This window comes from Engraulis encrasicolus, chromosome 7, assembly GCF_034702125.1.
Source record: "Engraulis encrasicolus isolate BLACKSEA-1 chromosome 7, IST_EnEncr_1.0, whole genome shotgun sequence".
In the NCBI taxonomy this organism is placed as follows: domain Eukaryota; kingdom Metazoa; phylum Chordata; class Actinopteri; order Clupeiformes; family Engraulidae; genus Engraulis; species Engraulis encrasicolus.
Window position 1 is genome coordinate 39544890 of NC_085863.1, and position 18992 is coordinate 39563881.

At 41.7% G+C, this 18992-nt stretch overlaps 2 protein-coding genes across 10 annotated transcripts in view; both read right to left on the bottom strand.

The window, feature by feature from the left end:
• Window positions 1–2072: 2072 nt before the first annotated feature.
• On the bottom strand, window positions 2073–8775 carry atf5a (activating transcription factor 5a). The gene is made up of 4 exons (XM_063202529.1): window positions 8211–8775; window positions 5956–6219; window positions 4371–5622; window positions 2073–4027 (listed from the first exon to the last, which is right to left on the bottom strand). The coding sequence occupies exons 2-4, from the start codon at window positions 6095–6097 to the stop codon at window positions 3841–3843; spliced, it is 1581 nt and encodes a 526-aa protein (XP_063058599.1). The 5' UTR covers window positions 6098–6219; window positions 8211–8775; the 3' UTR covers window positions 2073–3840.
• Window positions 8776–13300: 4525 nt separating this feature from the next.
• phldb1a (pleckstrin homology-like domain, family B, member 1a) overlaps window positions 13301–18992 on the bottom strand; it is a 74982-nt gene continuing 69290 nt past the window's right edge. For all 9 annotated transcript variants that reach the window (XM_063203503.1, XM_063203504.1, XM_063203508.1 and 6 more), the window contains 3 exons: window positions 17444–17663; window positions 15570–15655; window positions 13301–15334 (listed from right to left, as the gene is read on the bottom strand). In XM_063203503.1, coding sequence (XP_063059573.1) covers window positions 15194–15334; window positions 15570–15655; window positions 17444–17663 — 447 coding nt within the window. In that variant the 3' untranslated portion in view covers window positions 13301–15193. The remainder of the gene's footprint in view (window positions 15335–15569; window positions 15656–17443; window positions 17664–18992) is intronic.

Consider the following 18992-nt stretch of genomic DNA (forward strand, 5'->3'; position numbering starts at 1 on the left):
GAGACGTGATGTTAGATAGATTTTTTTTTTATGTGAATAACTTGCCATAAGGAGATTTTCTGTCCTTACTTTTATCAATGTTGACAGCCAGCTAAAATTATAGCATATGAATGGTAAATGTGGAACAACAACGCAGTGCAACTTCCAAGTGCGACATTTCTGGATGAAAAAGCGAGCTGTTTGGAAAACATTTTTACAAAGATGAGACATCTGCTCGTCCAACTTGGACAACCAGGTGTTTCCCACAAAGGGGCAGGATTGGATTGGCGGGTATTCGTAAACAACCTAAAATATATTTTAAAATAATTTGCAGTGTCATTTCAGTGAACGGGACTTTGCGTCAAAGCAAATTCAATTTCTTAGTTTTTTTTCTCGTATTTTTTACGTCAACGTTACTCGACAGTTTCACAGTCCACGGCCAACCAGACACATGTGCGCCTGTTATTCAACCACATGAACTGCGAGCTGAAGGTGGCGAAAAGAATTGTATCATTTCATCATTTTTGTGCCATGTGGCCTCATGGAAAATGCGCACGATTACGTAAACCCCAACAGACAATCTCTGGACACATTTACAAATATGAAAGTTGGGGGGTGCCAGAGACCTAAACATGTGCACTGTGGTTGTCTTGTGTGTTTATATTTAACAGTATTAAATTAACATATTCTAATATTTTACGAAGAGTTAAAACATGGTGCCACGTTTTTAATTTATTTTATATATTTTTTTAAAACAGAGGTGCGTGTCCAAAACACGCGCGCGCACACACAGGGAAAACAACTTTGATTTGATATTTTTGCAGTTGACAGTCGCAGCTCAGCGTTTAGGAGTTGCCTTCTCCGGGTCTCTTCGCTTTTTTGCTGTTTATATTTCAGTCAGGGGCAAGACATGACTTTTCAAAAGGCATCTTCCGTGGCCATGTGGTCACACTTTGCACCGGGAGGTCGGTGTTGCGCAAATCTGTGCGTAACGGCTTATATTAAAATGCGTAATGCGTAATATACATCGCACACGTTTAGTCTGCTAGAGATCACACAAACATCAAATACATGCAGTGTATGTGTCCTATCGACGTATTGATTTTGTGTCTATTTTTTTCAAGCCCCAAACCACGTTTCTGTGCGGTCTACAACCAGGCAATAAGAGGCCTATTGACAGCAAGAAAATATATAAAAACATTTCTCGTAAAATATTTGATACGTATTTCCTTCTTTGCCTTCTGAGTGTACGATTTTCAAGCTGGTCATTATTGAATCTATCTGGAAATTATTCTGACACTACGATTTTTGCCACTTTTATCGAGAAAACGCTTTCCCTCACCCTTTCCAAATCCAAATCCATGTACATATTTAACACGAGCAACCTACCCCATCAGTGTGAACAGGTTATACTTTGTGAAAAGCAGCATGCTTTTATTTGGAATGAGAGAATGGAATGAAATGCATCTTGGTGACCATAGTTTATGGAGGCTAAAAGAAGAACACCCTCTCACTCCGCGTGCGCTCCAACACACGCATAAGAACAGGCACGCACACACACGCGCGCACACCCCCACCCCTCCCCGCAACATACACACGCTCATAAGCATTTGTGCTTGTATATCTTTCGATGATTTTTGCTCCATGTTCAACACCACGTGCGCGCATACACATAAAACATGCACCAGGCATTCCACCATTTCTCCCTTCTTTTTGCAAAACAACTGTCTTAAATATCAGCGTTCAGAGCTCAAATGTCCAGCCACATGATAAAGCCATCAGAATGCTGTTTTTGCGTCAGTTACGCTCAAACGGCTTTGAACACGATTGAATCATTACGCAGGTTACCAAAGGGTGACGGCTCATGCCTCTGATCACAGAGCCGTTTTCTAGAGAAATATTTGAACTGGGCAAATGGTCTTAGTGCCATGGTACTTGTTTGAAAGGGGAATTACCCAATTGTGTGGTTAATCTCCGGATAATTGTAATTCATGATTCAATAAAAAAAATCGTGCTGTATGGCTGCTTTTCCTCACCGTGCCCGAAAATGTTTTAGCCACATCTTTCCAAATATTTTACAACAACAATTATTTCTGCGGTCACAAATCACTTTATTTGGGTAAGAGGAATGACATGGAGCACAAAGCAAATTATGACACATTGACATGTCTCCTAAAAAACGGCTACTGTTGGTATTTCAGCTGGTGTAAAATATCAAAATAGTGTAAGCTCAACTGCGTGTAGCCCCCCATAATTCAAACACATCTAAACCACAAAATGACTAAATCACATTGCACTGTTAGCTATATTTCGTAAACATGATTGTTTATCTCCAAACTGTAAATTATTTGCTAGTACTTAACCTGTGTAAAAGAAATACAAATTAAAAAGCTACTGGTCTATATTGCTATATTATTTAAGGTGCATTAAACAAAATATAAACAACTTATCAATACATAAATAGTTAAATAAATAAATAAATAAATAAAATATCACATTTACTTTCATAGTTCAGGCAATTGTGTCTTCATCATGCCCATGTATACTGTGATGCTGAAATAAATCAAACTGAGTTTAAAATAAACTCACTTTACAAAATCATAACATTGACTGAAATGTTAATGAAATATTGCTAAAAGACATTGCACTCTATGCTGTTAATGAATGAACATCAAATGCTACGACAAACATTCTAGTGAAAAATATAAAAGGCTGTATAACTATAAATGTCTTTTTAGTTTTTCTCACTCAAGGAAACAATTCAAAGATAGAAATAATCAGAGCATTCAAGCTATTTTTTTTTTTTATAAAATCACAAACCCTGATTGTTCTCGCATATACAGCAGTGAGATTGGACCAAGCAGTAGTTTGTGAATCAAAGTACCCATTCACATCACTGTTGAATGAAATGACTGGGCAAGGAGTGAGACTGGCATTTTTCCTTGCTGGAAATGAGGGACTTTTGAGCACTCTGAACTTGTGCACTGGTGTTGTGCTATACAGTCTTGTCAGGAACAAGAGAAAAACAACAAAAAAATATACATGAGAAGCCATGAAGTCGTTGCCATGCAAGGGGGAAAGAACGGAAAAAATGACCAACACACATAGAGCTTGTAGCACACACAAGTTACAAACTGACATACCTCCAGAACTTTGGACATGACTAAACCTGAGCTGCAGAACTTCATTAGGGACTAAAACTTCATTAAGCTCATTTTCCTGAGGGAATACAATTTTGGAACATATATTATTGACAAGAACTTGCTTTTCTACTTAGTGCATTTTTTTGTTTTCGCTCAGTGATGAAAATAGCCATTAAATGGCATGGTATTAAGATAAAACAAAACTACTAGAGGTTGGAATACAGGTAAACCACCTCTGCTAAACAAACAAAAAGTATATGTGTTATTCTTAAGACTTAATTAAAGTTGATCATATAAATATAAAACAAGGACCCGCTTTAATTGGTAGTCTTGGAGAAAGGATACCCACACGCAAAAAGCTGATTGTCACTTAAGACATGACTGGTTCACAGTGCTTACTTAGTTGGAGATCAAGCAGAGCTTTATACAGGGGAATTTGTGCTGCAGCTGGTGGACTTTGTCAGTTTGTAACCACAAAATCAAATCAAAATCAAAAACACTTGTAACGTGCAAGAAACCCCTTTCCCGTTTTTTTTTTTTCCTAGAAAAAAATCACATTCGGCTCTTTCAAAAAACATTCTAAACTGAAATCGCATTGCATTCTCTGGCAATAATCGCTCTCAATACGATCTACTGTACTTCGCCGGGGCATCGGTTTTAACGGCCGCATCAGGTGTTACTGTATGTCAGGTGTTTATATGCAGGTGCAGGAGATGTTTCAAGCGCTGGCCTCCTGCTTGAGGCGTTGGCTGCGGGCCTTGTACACTTCAATTAGGAGATCTTTGACATACTGGATCTCGCGCTCCACCGACTCCGCCTTGTCGCGGAGCTCGCGGTTCTTCCCTTCCAGGCCGGCGAGTTGTTCTTCCAGGCAGTCCAGCTCTGCTCGCTTCCTCTGACGATATCTTCATGGACCAGATGATTGAAGGGGAAAAATGAGAACGTGTATTAGAGCAACAACAATACCAACAGCAGAAACAGACAAGTTAATGCACGGCTGCGATGCTTTTTGAAATTAATGCAAAGATAAATGTAATTCTTTGTCCCAAAGTATTTACAATCTAGATCTACAAGCACAGATACATCAGGTTCTACTGATCAATAGTGTTTTGACAAACGGTACATGCATTTTTACATTTTAAAATATTTTACAAAGGTCCACCCGTTTTGGGGTATCTCCGGAAAAGTTTAGTGCCATAGAGTGTGGTGTACATAGATGATGTGGTGATGTTGAGATGTTCATCATACCTGTGAGCAGCTGTCTTGTTTTGGTCCCGCTTCTTCTGCCTGCGCTCTCCATGGGGGACCTCCACCGGCAGGATGTCCAGCTCGGCCTTCAGCGAGCATGGGTCCTCCTTCAGCCCGCGGACCACCACCCTTGGCCCTGGAGAACCCATGTCGGAGCCCGGCCTGTCTCCTACCAGGCACTCGGAGCCCTGCCCTTCTAAGAAGCCACAGTGAAACTCATTATGCTGGCGATGATGCCCCATCTGCATGCCTTCGGTCTTGACCGGCTCGCTGATGGCGTCTAGGAAGCTGTGGTAGGCCTCCACCTGGGCTGAGCCCTGTAGGAAGCACCCGTCGTTGGACTCGGTCTTCCAAGGCATGTTGGCCTTCGCCACTTCACTGTTATTGCCTTTGCTTTCACTCATCATCGCAACCTCATTGTTAACTCCAATGCCGCTGATGCTAACTTCCCTAACACCATACATCAACATCTCCTCTTTCTTATGTGGGCCTTCAAGAGGCCCAGAGAAGCCATAGCTACTGCCAATGATCTTGCCACTGACTCCACCACCACCCATGCTTTCTTCTGTGTAGCGGCAATTTTTCTCTTCCTTTGGTAAAATGGCACACCTTCTGATCTCAACGGTGCTGCCCAGGCAGTAACCTTTGCCCACCACCCGCTCATCTTCAACGCAGCTGTAACTATTGCCTCCACTAAGTGCCACCGCTGGGTTACCTGAGCTATTTGCTTTGGAGTTCCAGATGCTATGCTCGTAGCCCCCCTCGCCCACCCTCAGGCCCTCGGACGCTCGCTTCCGGACGCAGCCATTGCTGATGGGGCGGCTGCTGCAACTATACGGGGCGTGTCTCGGAATCTTTGATCGGCCTATTGGGCTGCCACAGAAGCTCAGCAGGTCGAGTTCCCCAGTTGCCAGGGTAACAAGGAGTGGGCTGGATTCCGGTTGGTTTGATGAGGCGTATGACGCGTAGGGCAACTGGTAGTAGGATGGAGGCCCCATTGGCGTCGGACCCTTGTCACATTTGCCCAGTTTGGACGTCTTCTCAGGAAGTGGGTCGGACAGGAAGTAATCCTCCAGTTGGGCGAGCTCTTCTTGCAGCAGAGAGGTCATGACCTCCAAATCCGAGGGCACCTGGATGTCATGTTGGAGGGGTGAGGGGGGAAGGGAGCCATTGGGGGAGGGGGAGGAGTGAGGGGTTGGGAGGTAAGAGGAGAAATCCACTTCTTCCGTCATCCAGTCAGTGAGACCATCACCTATAAACAGCAGAGAGAGAGAAGAAAACTCAGTGTCAGGCTGCAATTAATGCTTAGCATCCCTAGTGCCATTTAAAGTGTTCAGCCATGCCATGTAGTAATGCAACCATGCTTTCTGAAAAAAACAAAAACAAAAACAAATGCAAAAAAGAAAAATCGCAAATACGAATTAAATAAAAGCGCATAAGTCAAGTAAACATTCAAAGTCATTCGAAAGACTGCTGTGAGAAATAGATCAGTATTTTACTCACTGTTCAAGGAGAACGAATGTGCTGCAGTGCGGTGCCCACCTGAAACTGAGAAAAATAAAAAACTGTATTCACTGCAACTCACCAATTAAGTGCTGGCTCTCCTCTGGCCCCTCCCCCCTGCGTCCCTCCGATTGGCTGTGGTTAGCCTGTGGGTGAGAGAGAGCGAGGGGTTCTGCCGGGCAGGCGAGTAGCGCCTTCCAAATAGGTGCCGACACTGCCATCATCTTGTCCGCTCGTCTCACAGTTTAGAGGTCCAAGGAGGAGGAGGGCACACTTCTTATTATTAGAGTTTGGGAAGTTCGAGCGATGAGCCACAGAAAAGAGGGCTTTGTAAACATTGTGAAACCTGCGAATCAAAACAGAAGGTGTAAAAAAAGCTTCATCAGTTTAAATTCCACAGCGTCACATAGTAATATCAGTCCACGTTTTCACTTGTCAACAAAATATGGGGAAAATCAAATAATAAGAAAAAAAGACTTTTTGCACAGCAGCAGACTCAACAGGTTGAAATTAAATGGCATGTTATTCCACATAATCACTTTAATTAGAGAGCTTGCCGGAGGACTAGCAAACACACTAGCCAGCCATACATTTTCAAAAATTGTGCAAATAGCCTCAACTCCCAGTTGCCAATAGGTGATCAGACCTCTCATTTTCATTCCACACAGTATGGCAACCGGCAGGGGACCAATTTAACCAACCCATCAGTGCTCCTCCGAGAAAAATCTCTGGTGCCCACTTAGGAAGCTTAGGATATGTCCCTAGGAGATGATGCTGTGTGTAAGCCCTCGGCAGGGTGTGCCAGCTGTTTGTTACAGTCCAGTCTCGCGTAACAACAACACACATCTGACTCCACACCGGAGAGAGTGCTTACGCATAAAAAACTATATATATATATATATATATATATCGTATACTGTATGTATATATATATATATATATATATATATATATATCTCGTATACTGTATGTATATATATATATATATATATATATATATATCGTATACTGTATGTATATATATATCGTATACTGTATATAGCATGCTATATATTGTATACTATACAGTATTTAGGATTTTGTTTGAAAAGTTATCAAAAAAAACTTGGCATTCTGCTTACAAACCTTTCTCACACACACACACACACACACACACACACACACACACACACACACACACACACACATTGTCACATACAACTCCATAGTGTGTGTGTGTGTGTGTGTGTTTGAGAGAGAGAGAGAGAGAGAGAGAGAGAGAGAGAGAGAGAGAGAGAGAGAGAGAGAGAGAGAGAGAGAGAGAGAGAGAAAGAGAGAAAGACAGAGAGAGAGACCACATCTGACCAAATAGGAGAACTGCAGGCTAGTCCATGCTTGAGCGATAAACTGTTCTCATATTGTGCGCTCCCACAGCAGAATCAATAATGGCTCACTACAGGCGATGCCACTACAAAAAAACAACTCACATATGGGGCTCAGACTAATTTAAAAATAAAGTTGCTCTTCAACTTGGCACAGCATCAAAAAATAACAGAAGGGGTGGCCAGAACACCCACATAATTGAATCTCGCGGTTAATAGATTAAGCGCCCAAAGCATAAGGCAAGTGCATAAGCAGATGATCTCGAGATGCCAAGCACACGTGGGCAAGCCTCTGTCAATGACGTAATGCAAAACAGTTGGCAGTACTTTTGGAAGGACCCAGGTCCATTGTTCCCGAGCTCGACTAGACAGTGCACAGCCGCCCCGCCATATGAACCCATCACTAATACACAACTTCATATCGACGTTACAGACACTAATAAACATCTATTAATGCGTAATTAGCATTTTAACCCCAACAAGTAAGTTGTAATAAGCAGTTTGATGCCACCTGGGGTACAGGCAGACAATGCCCCCTCTAACAAAAGAATGGCACAAATGTCACACACGGAATCAATAACATACATTGATTAGTGTTATTTTGACTACTCCAAAACATCATCAGTGACAGTAGGCCTATGCTATGACAACGCAATAAGGCTTACCGAGCAAGTCAATACAGTCCAAATGGCAACATAAAGCTCGCGGTTCAACATGACAATAATGTACGCCAATGACAATGTTGACAGACAGTGCCAACGCACAAGCAACAGTTGCACCCAGCAATTTATTCAGAAAAACTTTAAGCAATGGCGAGAGTCTGGCTGTCTATGCAGTCCACTGCATAGGCAGACACCACACAAATAAACGTGTATAAACCAGTATAAAACGTCCAGTGGCACACAATGACCCAGCAAGACACAAAATAAGGTTTTAAAACGCATGACGTCGCGATGTAAAAGTAGTTTTTACTTACTCCATTATTGCTGTGAGTTTTGAGTGCGTTGCAAAAGCAAAGCACGTTGGTCCTTGAGTCGATAAAGCTTTGAAATTAAAAAGCCATTGCTCCTTCGGAGTGAGCAGGACAGAAGTGCAGCTTGGCTGTTGCTTTGTTGTGATGAAGTTGATGACTGAGAGGCGACTAATTGAGAGAAAGAACAGGTCATCCACACCTAGCAACCAGCTGCGTCACGGCGTCACTATTATACCTAGATTCCTCCGCCCACAATGTAATTGTTAGATGCCCTCAACGAGGGTCACAGTAATAAACGGGAATTAGAAGCTTTCTACCTGTACTTCTGTAACTACAACCCTGAGAAAGTTTAAGGCAGGCCAATACCGAAGGCAATAGAGGGAGTTGTTGATGGATAAGAACTTGTCCAAGCATGAGCGGAGGGATGAGGTGCGCGTGGGTTCTGGAGGATGTGAAGAGATGTAAGCGTGAAAACGGCCGAATCTCCTATATATCCTCTCCCCCAGTAATACACAAAAAGTCTGTTATTGTTTCGTGGGGACTATTTCATATGAAATACCGAGGAGGAACACTTTTTCGCTCCATATGAGATGCATGGCCGTAGTTGCAGTTCAGTTGCATCAGCGCTGTAAGCAAGAAGCAGATTCGTTGGATAGCCTAAACCTGCCGCGCCCTAATTGGCCGGACAAAGTCTGTCTGATCTTCCCATTGGCTACGGGTTGTGATAGACGTCTGACAGAGCCGAGTTTTTAGATTACCCCTCTCTCGGTGCACATGTTCTACGTAAACATCCCGAGAGTAAAAACGCAAAGGTGGAAGATTTTCTGCAACGCCTGCTTGTCAGCTAAGCTAGCCTACATCTTGTGACAAAGCCATTGTGTAAAGTGTTACTGTTAGGCTACTCGTCTACACAACAATGTTAAATTAATGTATTTTACAAGATAGGTTTAACATTAGTAGTAGCCTATAGTCAAGTCTTCTTGTTGACTCGATATCACGTTAACCTGTCCATAACCAACGTCTAATGTTTGATGTCAATGGCATTAGACTACCCGAATAGTAATAATCATGATAGGCCTAAATAATTATCGTCATCATCACCAACACTATCACCATTGTACGAAATGCGATATAGTAGCCTACAGAAAGTGTGTAGTTGTTTGCGATCCACTTGTAGACTAGTATAGACAATGAGTTTGTCTGAATAAAACATTGAGGCTTGTAGCGTTTACGGTGCGTAAAAGTAATTACCTGGCCCAAGTCAACACTATTCAGCATCTTTCACTGTCACTGTGCGTATATGATAAGGCCGGGGGATATGCAGGGAAAACAGGAAGAGTACAACCAAGTTTCAAGTGCATGCCGCTTATTACCTCAGCAGCGCGTGGTGGTACCCAGTGCGGTTGCGCATGCTTTCCTCAAAGGGGGGAGAACGGGGATGCGTTTGTTAATGGAATTATCAAATGTTTAGATCTATGTCGCGTTGTCGCACTCATCCATCGCGCAATAATTCATTTTATCAACTGTTTTGCAAAGGAGCCGTGCCTTTGTTTTTCTGCTTTCAGCAAATCCTAAAGCTGATTGAAGGAGGCTGTCTCCCTGTTGCTATAGCAATAGCGAACACTGCCCCCTATTTTAGACATGTTTTCTGGTTGCTGTTGCCATGGGATTTGCGATGCTTGCTCTTTCACTACCACGCGCTCCGCTGCTCCATGTTTTCCAACATGGGTTGTATGGAGTAGTTGGCTGCCAGTAGCACTTATGTCTGAGAACAGTTGTTAGTTTTAAATGAGACAGACGTGTAATGTAGCCATACACCTGTGTTAGTAACAACCTGCCCAGACAATAGTCTCTTTACCAAAGTGCGCTCACAGCTTGTTGTTCTTATCTGTGAACTTCATTTAGGACTAAATGAGGAAAAAACACTAGGCCTAATTGCATTATTTGTACGCTATATGATTGTAGGCCTAGGCCTACATGACTGAAAACAAACTCATTAAGCTCACAGCTTTCGCTCAGTAATTACACGTGCTTTATGATGTGCTTCAAACATTAAACTTTACGCATTATAGACAGCCCTGGTCTAATCAGTGCGCTCTGTCTATAAACCTACCTGACTTAAGCATGCTTTGATGGATTATGCATTTAACCATTGGGAAATTGGATTATTTACATTGTAGCTCAGTGTGAGACGAACTTCTGTTTCCACCTACTTCTGCTTTGAGGATCAAAGCGTTGGAGAAGTTACAATGTGATAGGCTACTGTAATACAACTCTGGTGACGGTTCAAGCTGAAGAACTGCAGAAGTGCGACCTGATGCAATCTTCATGACCGCGATCGTAACGGAGACCGGGGTGCGATAATAATGGCTGTTGAAGTCCGGAATCTCTCCCAGGAAAGCGCTGACTCTCCCTGCTCGCTTCTCGCTAATTGGTCCGTGGGGGCGCCCTGTTTGTAAAGAGCGTGAGAGAAAACTAGCGTGACACCTATGTACCCCCACATAGCCCCCGCGTAAGGACTCGTGTAGTAGGCCTATTTGACTTTATATCGTTCTAAGATATATCCTTGCCATTTATTTTAGCAGAGCAATTTATTTCACCTCCAGGACCCTGCAGTAGGCATTAGAGTTAATTAAACACCTGTTGGTAGGCCCATATTATAATAGCTTTGGATGTCTCCCCCCTCCTCTTTAGTGGAATGAAAAATCGCCTTGTGCGCGGTGACCATAAGTAACTGCCGCGTCTTCTGTTTTATGACTTAGTTATAATGCAGATGGAAATTAATTACACGCGATTAGGCCTCTCTCTCAACCAGGGTGAAGTCGTTTTATTTATGTGTCAGTACTGATGTGTGAACCCAATTGGGAGTTCTTTTGGTGTGTGTGTGTGTGTGTGTGTGTGTGTGTGTGTGTGTGTGTGTGTGTGTGTGTGTGTGTGTGTGTGTGTGTGTGTGTGTGTGTGTGTGTGTGTGTGTGTGAGAGTGAGGGGGGGGGCGTGTTTGTGCGCACAGAAGAGAGAAATACATGCGCTGAGGGGGAAGAGAGGGAGGGAGATAGAGAGCAAGAAGCGCATGCCAAGTTCATGTACGCTACATTAGTTACAGTTACATCACCATTTCATCACCATCTCTCTTGGAATTCATTGTTGTTTCCAACTTCCTTACTTGCTTGTACATAAAGCTGTCAGAACGTAAACATTGAGACTACTTTCTCCGCATAAAGCTTTATCAGGATGCTTAGTAGTGTACTTAAGATACCACTGTGTGAAGAATAATGATTCATTACGGGTAAAAGAAGAAAAACACTTGATCTCAGATTATTAAACCGATTGCCGTTCATACTTAAATTGGATTCGTTGGGGCCATGGCCTTCGCCCAGGAAGTCTTACTTTTACTACACTGTTTGCAAACATCTTTATGCTGTGTTATCCTTATTATAATGAGCATACTGTAGTACCCACTTGTTGTATTTACTTTGCACGAAGAATGCTGAGTGATTTCACAGGCAGTTCTCCAGAGACCGAGAGAATGCATCAGAGTTTTCAAGCTGTTTGATTTTGACTGAGCCCATTTGTTTCACTGCTCCCGCGAGACGTTGTATTGTTTACACTGTTCTTTTGGCATTCTAAACTTAGATCTGTCAAGACGACGAGTTTGCTTTGCTGAGTCTGGACCCTGAAAAAGAGGCATCACAGAAAAAATGAATAATATAGCCCATCGGTCTATCAGCGACTGGCTGTTGCACACAAGGTGTATGGCGCATCTTTCATCGACCGTAGATGGAAATCTTCCCAGTTGGAATCCTAATGCTGGTGGTTACATACAAATGAGATATATGTTTACATTTATTTCATGAAAAGTTTATTCTTCAGGTTTACATGATGGTTGGTAGGGAATGGATATTTACATGGCAATGAGACAATTTGCTGTCGTAAACCAATTTATGGCTATTACGCATACGTTTACGCATAGTTGTTTTTTAAAAGGTCAGTCCTGCAGCCTATGACGTGGGCCTACACATACAAACACTTCAATAAAAGACCATGAATGATTCTGGAAGTTTATGTAAACAAATGAACTGCTTTGAGCCGCGTAGGCTGTTTTGGCGAAGGCTGTCATCTCCTGGACACGCGTGGGACTGCAGTTGTACTTAGGGACAACAGTCCCCCTCATACCATTTTCAGTAGGCCTACAGGATTCAATCTGATTTTCTCCTCGGTCCCTTTTATCATGAAGTTGTCTTTTGAGCATCACGCACTTGTAGTAGTACAATGAGAACTCACAATTGGTTTTGAACAGGTGTTTCACTTGTGTGCGTGCGTTTACACAAGTACTTGTATCAGCTGCTGCCAGATGTCATTGAAAAGAAAACCAAGGCCTATCTGAGACGTTCATCTGAATAATTAATCCGTTAAGTGTCAGTCGCAAATTCATACTTAACCTCCTGTGCCGAAGTGCTTGGGTGACATTAATGTCAAAGCAGGCTGTATTTGCTGCAAGTGATAACCGTCACACGCCACTAGAGAGGACAGCATTAGCGTCCTGGTAGAAAGTCCTTCCTCTCTCCTCCATATTTGGCTTTGGAGATGAGAGCAACAGCAGAATTATTCATCATCTTAGAGGTAAATGTTCCCCTTTATGACTATGAATAATACATGAGGCTGTCAAAGCGTCAAGTCTAAGTGTGTGAATAGCTGTCTGACTACTAAGTATGATTTGCACAGGTACATTTCCACACCAGGAAGGGGGGTGGGGGGTAGGTGCCCTCAGATAACGTGCGAGTGTGTGTTAAGTGTGTGATGTCTTTATCTTTAAAAAAAGAAGTGTGGCAAACATGTTTTTTATGAGATTAATGAGAGTTGATATGACAGAACCAGGGAGCATCCATGTCACTCAAGACACCTGCACCGAGGGGGCCCCTGTCCGCTAGGTGAGTGCACTTCATGGATATTTAACATTTTAAAAAGCACCTATTTGAGGTGTAAAAAAAAACACTGAGTGTCTTTGATTATTCTTGGTGCTTTCACACATATTAAATGTGTCTCGCTTTGATTACGGAATAATAGATGAATAGTGACAACCACATCAGAATGACTTCTTTACTATAACACTCTTTTATTTGGCCCAGACATTTATAGATAGATAACAAGGTTCAATTAACAGTGAAAAATAACAAACACGTGGTTAGTAACTACAAAGGCCTATGTTTGTGTTTTTGTATGTTTGTTTGTTTAAAAGAAGAAATTTTGCATGGTAAAAAAATGAATACTTGACACATACTGTATGTATATGAAGAGCAGAAATACTTGTAATGAAGCTGTTAGCGAGCATGGCGAATAGAAAGCCAACATACAGTAACAAAAGGCAATAGGAAGGCACATGTATAATCAGCCACTGCTGTTCTCAACATTATGTCCTCTGTCTGGTTTTGTTTCCAGATATGGCACAGTCAGCAGTGTGTGCGTGTGCGTGTGCGTGCATGTGTGTACTGGGTAATGACAGGTTGGTGTGGTTTAGGCTATGGATTGTGTGTGTGTGTGTGTGTGTGTGTGTCTGCTGGATGTGACAGGATGTTGCGTTGTTAGATTATGGGTCGTCTGTGTCATCTTTCTGTCTATGGAGGGTCCAAGCTCTCATACAACATACACACACAAAGAAATATTAAAAGGCTCACAATAATAACTTTTTAAGTCTTTTCCGTAGTATAAAACCATGACATTCAAATGTACAAAAAAGCAAATTAATTAATAGATTCATAATTTCAGATAGAATAGAGTACGGACATAAATATGAAATGTATGTGACAATAATAAACGGCTTATTCGTCTCTGTTATATCAAAAGCAATCTAAGATTTAAATATATCTTCATGATATCTTTTTTTTCTTTTGAACTGAAGCAGCAGGTTAACTTGAAATCTTCTCTTTTTCAATACTGCAATATGTATGTCTATACTGTACATGCTAAGATAATGTATAGTTTTTGACATATTACACTCGTATTGTCCATAGACAGTCAATGTCTTCTGTCTTGTAACCTGTGTCATAGTATAGGGTCACTCTCATCATATACGAATAAATGTCCTGTAAGCGTCGACAAATAACGTGTGTCTAAAGTATGTGTGTAAATTGCTTAAAAAATAAACAACAACAGCTTTTTTTAAGCTTTGGGATCATTTCAGTGGCCATATTTACAGCAAATACTTTGTCAATTTCTGTACATTTAAAAATCTCCCTTTGTATGTATATCTCAAGGCATTAAAGTGATGATGCTGGTGTTGAGCTTGTAAAAAATGAACTAACACATACAGGTATGTAAAGAGGAATTGATCATTATGAGGGGGAGAAGTGAGTTAGGAGCAAGTTTACCGCAAGTTATTCGCAAATTTGGATCCTTGTGGGGGAAAAAAAAACAAGAGTGAACCGAGTGAAGATGCAGAGGCGGACTCCACTGATGCACTAGGGGTTGGTGAGTGATGGAGATCGGAGTCCCCCTGTTGACGCCTGAGCACCATTCGTATCAAATACGTTTTTTTTTTTTTAACTGAAAAAAACAACAAAAAAACAATAATAAAGTATACCGGTAGTTCATTAGTCAATACCATTCGAAGGATCTTACATATGATCCTTTTTTTGTTTTTGTTTTTTGGAGATAGAAAGAAAGAAAGAAATATCTCCTCCTTTTGTTTGGATGTGATGCGAGCATATCACTAGGCTCTGGGAAGTTTTGTTTTTGTCTTAGAGGCTGGAGTCATACTCAGGGCCATGTTACCCCTTCCACATCCAGCCGAGGCAGGAGCCACAGCGGCCACAGTCAGTCGATAAGCTCTTGGCTGGGAGAGGTGCAAAGTCTTCTCACCTCCTCCATCCAGCTCCCCCCTGGCTCCTGTGGTAACAACCAGTCCAATCTGACACACAAACTCTCTCTCTCTTTCTGTTTTCCTCATTGCCTCTCTCCATATGGCTGATCCATGGAGTGGCGCCCTTCTCTCAGGTCATGAACTGCGTGTAGCCCTCGGCCCCAGTCACGATCACGTCCATCCAGATGCGCATGGCCTCGGCCGACGGGGCAACCATGAAGTACAAGCGGTCGTGCGTCTTCACGCAAAACGTCAGCGACGGATTCGGGCTCTGAGAGACAAGAGTGTGAAAGAGAGTGAAAGAATGAGAGAGAAACAGAGAGGGAGAGACAGATAGAGACAAAAGAGGAAAAGATGATGAAACTGATTCTAAAAGACCACCGTAGCCTATTCCGTTTCTTAAAATGTCAACAATATGCCAAATGTGATTGGGTTTCGTGATGCCAAACTTGACACGACTGACACAAACTTCAAAGGCTTTGATTAGCGGTGTGATGTTTTTGTACCTTAGTGGCGCTGCGCAGGTGATCATAATAGACCTCTTCTATGGCCTGGAAATAGATGACTCCCTTCAGCTTGCTCTCATGCTTATCTGTGAATGAGAGGGGAACACACAAAACAAATGTTATTATTGACTTTATTTACTCATTCACATGGATAATGTGGTCTGTATGATGAGTGCCGAGGTCAAACAAACCTTATTTGGTTAAGCACACTTCATAAATGTTCTGTGTGTGTGTGTACGTTTGTGCGTGCGTGCGTGTGTGTGTTTTTAAACTTTGCATTTGTGAAACCATATCCATATATACAATTCCATGAAATACTTCATGTTACTTTTTAGCATTAAATTTATGCGATAATGTCTTGGGAAATGGCACACAATTCTGCATTTGAGTTCACATTAAAAAATAAAGAAAACAAAAAATAAATCCTAATTACAATTAGGGAGGCATGCCATTAGCATATAATAATAATAATTACAGTGGAATAATAACTGCTCACTTGAGAAACATTAAAAGGATTTGGTAGTGTTAACTTGGTACACAGGAACTCTAGGGAAATCACGTTTTAAGTTCCAAGCAGTTTTAAAACAGATCACAACAACACGGCCCACTGCCATTTACCCCTTTTATTTCCTTAGCCTTGTTTTAATACAAAACAAAGCGCTCATCTGTTCAAACTCATTAAACCCAGCCGTAAACGCTACTGGACTGGGTTAAAATGTCTTATCACACATGTTACATCTGAAGTCTCCCAGAGACTCTTGATTGTTTTAGTTTTTTTTCCCTTCTTCACAATTCTGTCTGCGATCATTATTCAGATTTGCTTAGTAATGGGCTGGTTGTTTATTTGGTTTCCGTGGTGTTTTTTTTTTCTTTTTCAACCCTCCAGATGAGGAGGTAGTGAGGCAGGTTGTGGTGGTGGTAGTCACGATGGTGCCAGGGGTAGAAAACTCCAACCCACCCCCTTCTCACCCTCCCCGCACCCCTTATAAATTCCGTGTTGAAGAAAGTATTGCAGTTTATTTCATCATCATCATCACTACTAACACAGGGAGTGAGAGGGTGAAAAGGCTACACTCTGAAGCCAGAGTGGAAAAAGAAAGAAAGCGCCAGAGAAAGGGATGAGAGGGCGAATCACAACCCCCCACTCCACCCCACCCCCACCATCAATCCTTCTTTTCTTTTTTTTCTTTCTTTTTGTCATGTTTCACTAAAGAAGGGGGTCAAGGGACTTAACACATGTTACTAGCCATTCCCAAGTGTGTCATGTTTACAGATAGCAATTTTTTATAGCAATCAGGCCAGTTACAGGCTTGAAAAATTGCTGGAAATTCCTAGAATTGACAGCATAATTAAATATCACCACAAAGGGAAAAAATGAATAGATAATTGTCACGGTGGTGAAATTACAAAGATAGGTTAATCATAATTATTGCAATGTAATGAATTCAGTTTAATATAATAGGGGCAAGGGAAACTATTTGACAAATTATGTCATCACTTCATTACTCTTGCTATACAAATTATGTCATCACACCGTCGATGACAAAAAACAAAATTATCATTAAGTAAAAAATTCTCAGAACAACCGTGACAAAAACAAAAAAGGGAGAGACAGAAGTAATTGCTCTGAGAGGATGCACTAGCCCTGCCTGGCTTGTATACTCCGTCTTTACCGTGTATTGTATATGCTACTGATAATGCCTTTTGTAAGCAGGTTTGGATAAAAGCCTCTGTGAAATGTAATGTAATGTTTGGGCCATGACTCCCTGGCAGAAGAGTTATAACTCAATGGGACCGCCTCCTGGTTAAATCAAAATAAAAAAGTAGAAGAATAGGAGTCTGTGACTGAACTTCCCCAAACGATTTTTTCTCACCTATGTAGTAGGAGAAAGTTCTCTTGAGTCGGTCGAAGACGAACCAGCGCTTCTTCCACGACTTGATCTTGCCTCCCATCTTGACCAGGTGGCCCTTGCACATCTTCTCGCTAACGATAACAAACGGGCAGGTGTCCACGCAGTGGCCCGATGACTCCACATGCGAGCGCAGGTCAAACTCCTCCTTCCTGATCGGGAGGTACCGCGTCATTGGACGAGCCTGCCAGCAAACCAACAAACAAATAAACAGCTGATAAATATGTGACAAACACGCGTGGGTTTTTTTTCATACCACAGCGTACCAATTTCCACATATTCATACCACATTCATACCAACTCCCACACATTCTACTTCATTAACTTCTAATTGTGTACTTATTTACTCATTCACATATTTAAACAAACAAAAAAACAAATAAATATCACATGACATCAACAGAACAATGTTTTTCTCTTGCAAATAACATGAGAATCAGATTTATTGGCGAAGTGTACAGGGAATTTGTCTTCAGTCTACTCACATATTCCACATTCAACTTCTATATAATTGTGTCGTTATTCACTTATTCGCAGATATATATTTAATGTGCTCTGTATGATAAGTGCCAGGGTGAAAGGAACCTTATTTGGTTTTGGCACTCTTCTTAAAAAGCTCAGAATGTATGGTTTTTTCAACCTCACCTCTTTAATTTTTGAACACCTGCTGGGGAAATATTAAAAATATATTCTTCAGCGTGGATAATTCAAATGAGGTTTTTTTCTGATGGGCAAACAGCAGTGTCCTCCTGCTTTATTATCTCCTCGTGGGCTGTCTTTGCTGGCCGCTTCTCTTTCATCTTTTAGCTTTTTTTCCCTTCTCTGGCGTTTCCACACTCTTTCCATTCGTCTGTCTGACTCCTCTGCCTCTCAACCTCCTCTTTTCAAGCCAATTCATTTCCATCCTTGTTTTTGTGAAGGTTTTTTTTTTTCTTCTTTTTTTTCCTTTTCCGATCCGCCATTTCATTTCGTTCACCTCGAGGCTGTCATACATTTACTGTCTTGAGTGTAACAAATGTCAGACAATCTAAAGCACAGCAGAACTAAATTCGAAGAGAAGAGGCTTCCGACACAATAAAAGGTGCAAAGTTGTGATAGGGGCTCAATACGATTGGGCCTATTAAAAAACACTGAAGCGTAACAAAAGACTTTTCTTTTTTTATATAACTTTCCTTTTCTCTCTTGTCCCATTTTTGAGCTTTTCTCAGTTCTATAACCAAGAGTTTGGTGACACGGTTTGGTAAAAACATTTGGACAAGCTCAATGACTCCACAAGGAAACACAGACCCAGAAAAAAAGTTAAAAATGGCAAAAACAAACTACAACCAGGAAAAAAAGAACGGCCACCAAAATACACACTAATCCCTGTGAGGCGGTGATTCTGGGACACGACTGTCCCCAGGGGCCAGCTGATACAGGATAGGTCAAAAGAGTCACAACCTTAACCCACTGTGTGTAGAAGAGCCAATCGGTCAAAGGAAGCTGCCACTTTGACCTACTGACCGAGGCATAA

Excerpts from the sequence above, each read along its gene's own strand:
- atf5a (XM_063202529.1), bottom strand. The coding sequence starts at position 6,097 with ATGATGGCAGTGTCGGCACCTATTTGGAAGGCGCTACTCGCCTGCCCG. Across the intron at positions 5,623-5,955 it reads GGAGAGCCAGCACTTAATTG|GTGATGGTCTCACTGACTGG; the intron begins GTGAGTTGCAGT and ends TGCTGTTTATAG. Across the intron at positions 4,028-4,370 it reads AACAAGACAGCTGCTCACAG|ATATCGTCAGAGGAAGCGAG; the intron begins GTATGATGAACA and ends TGGTCCATGAAG.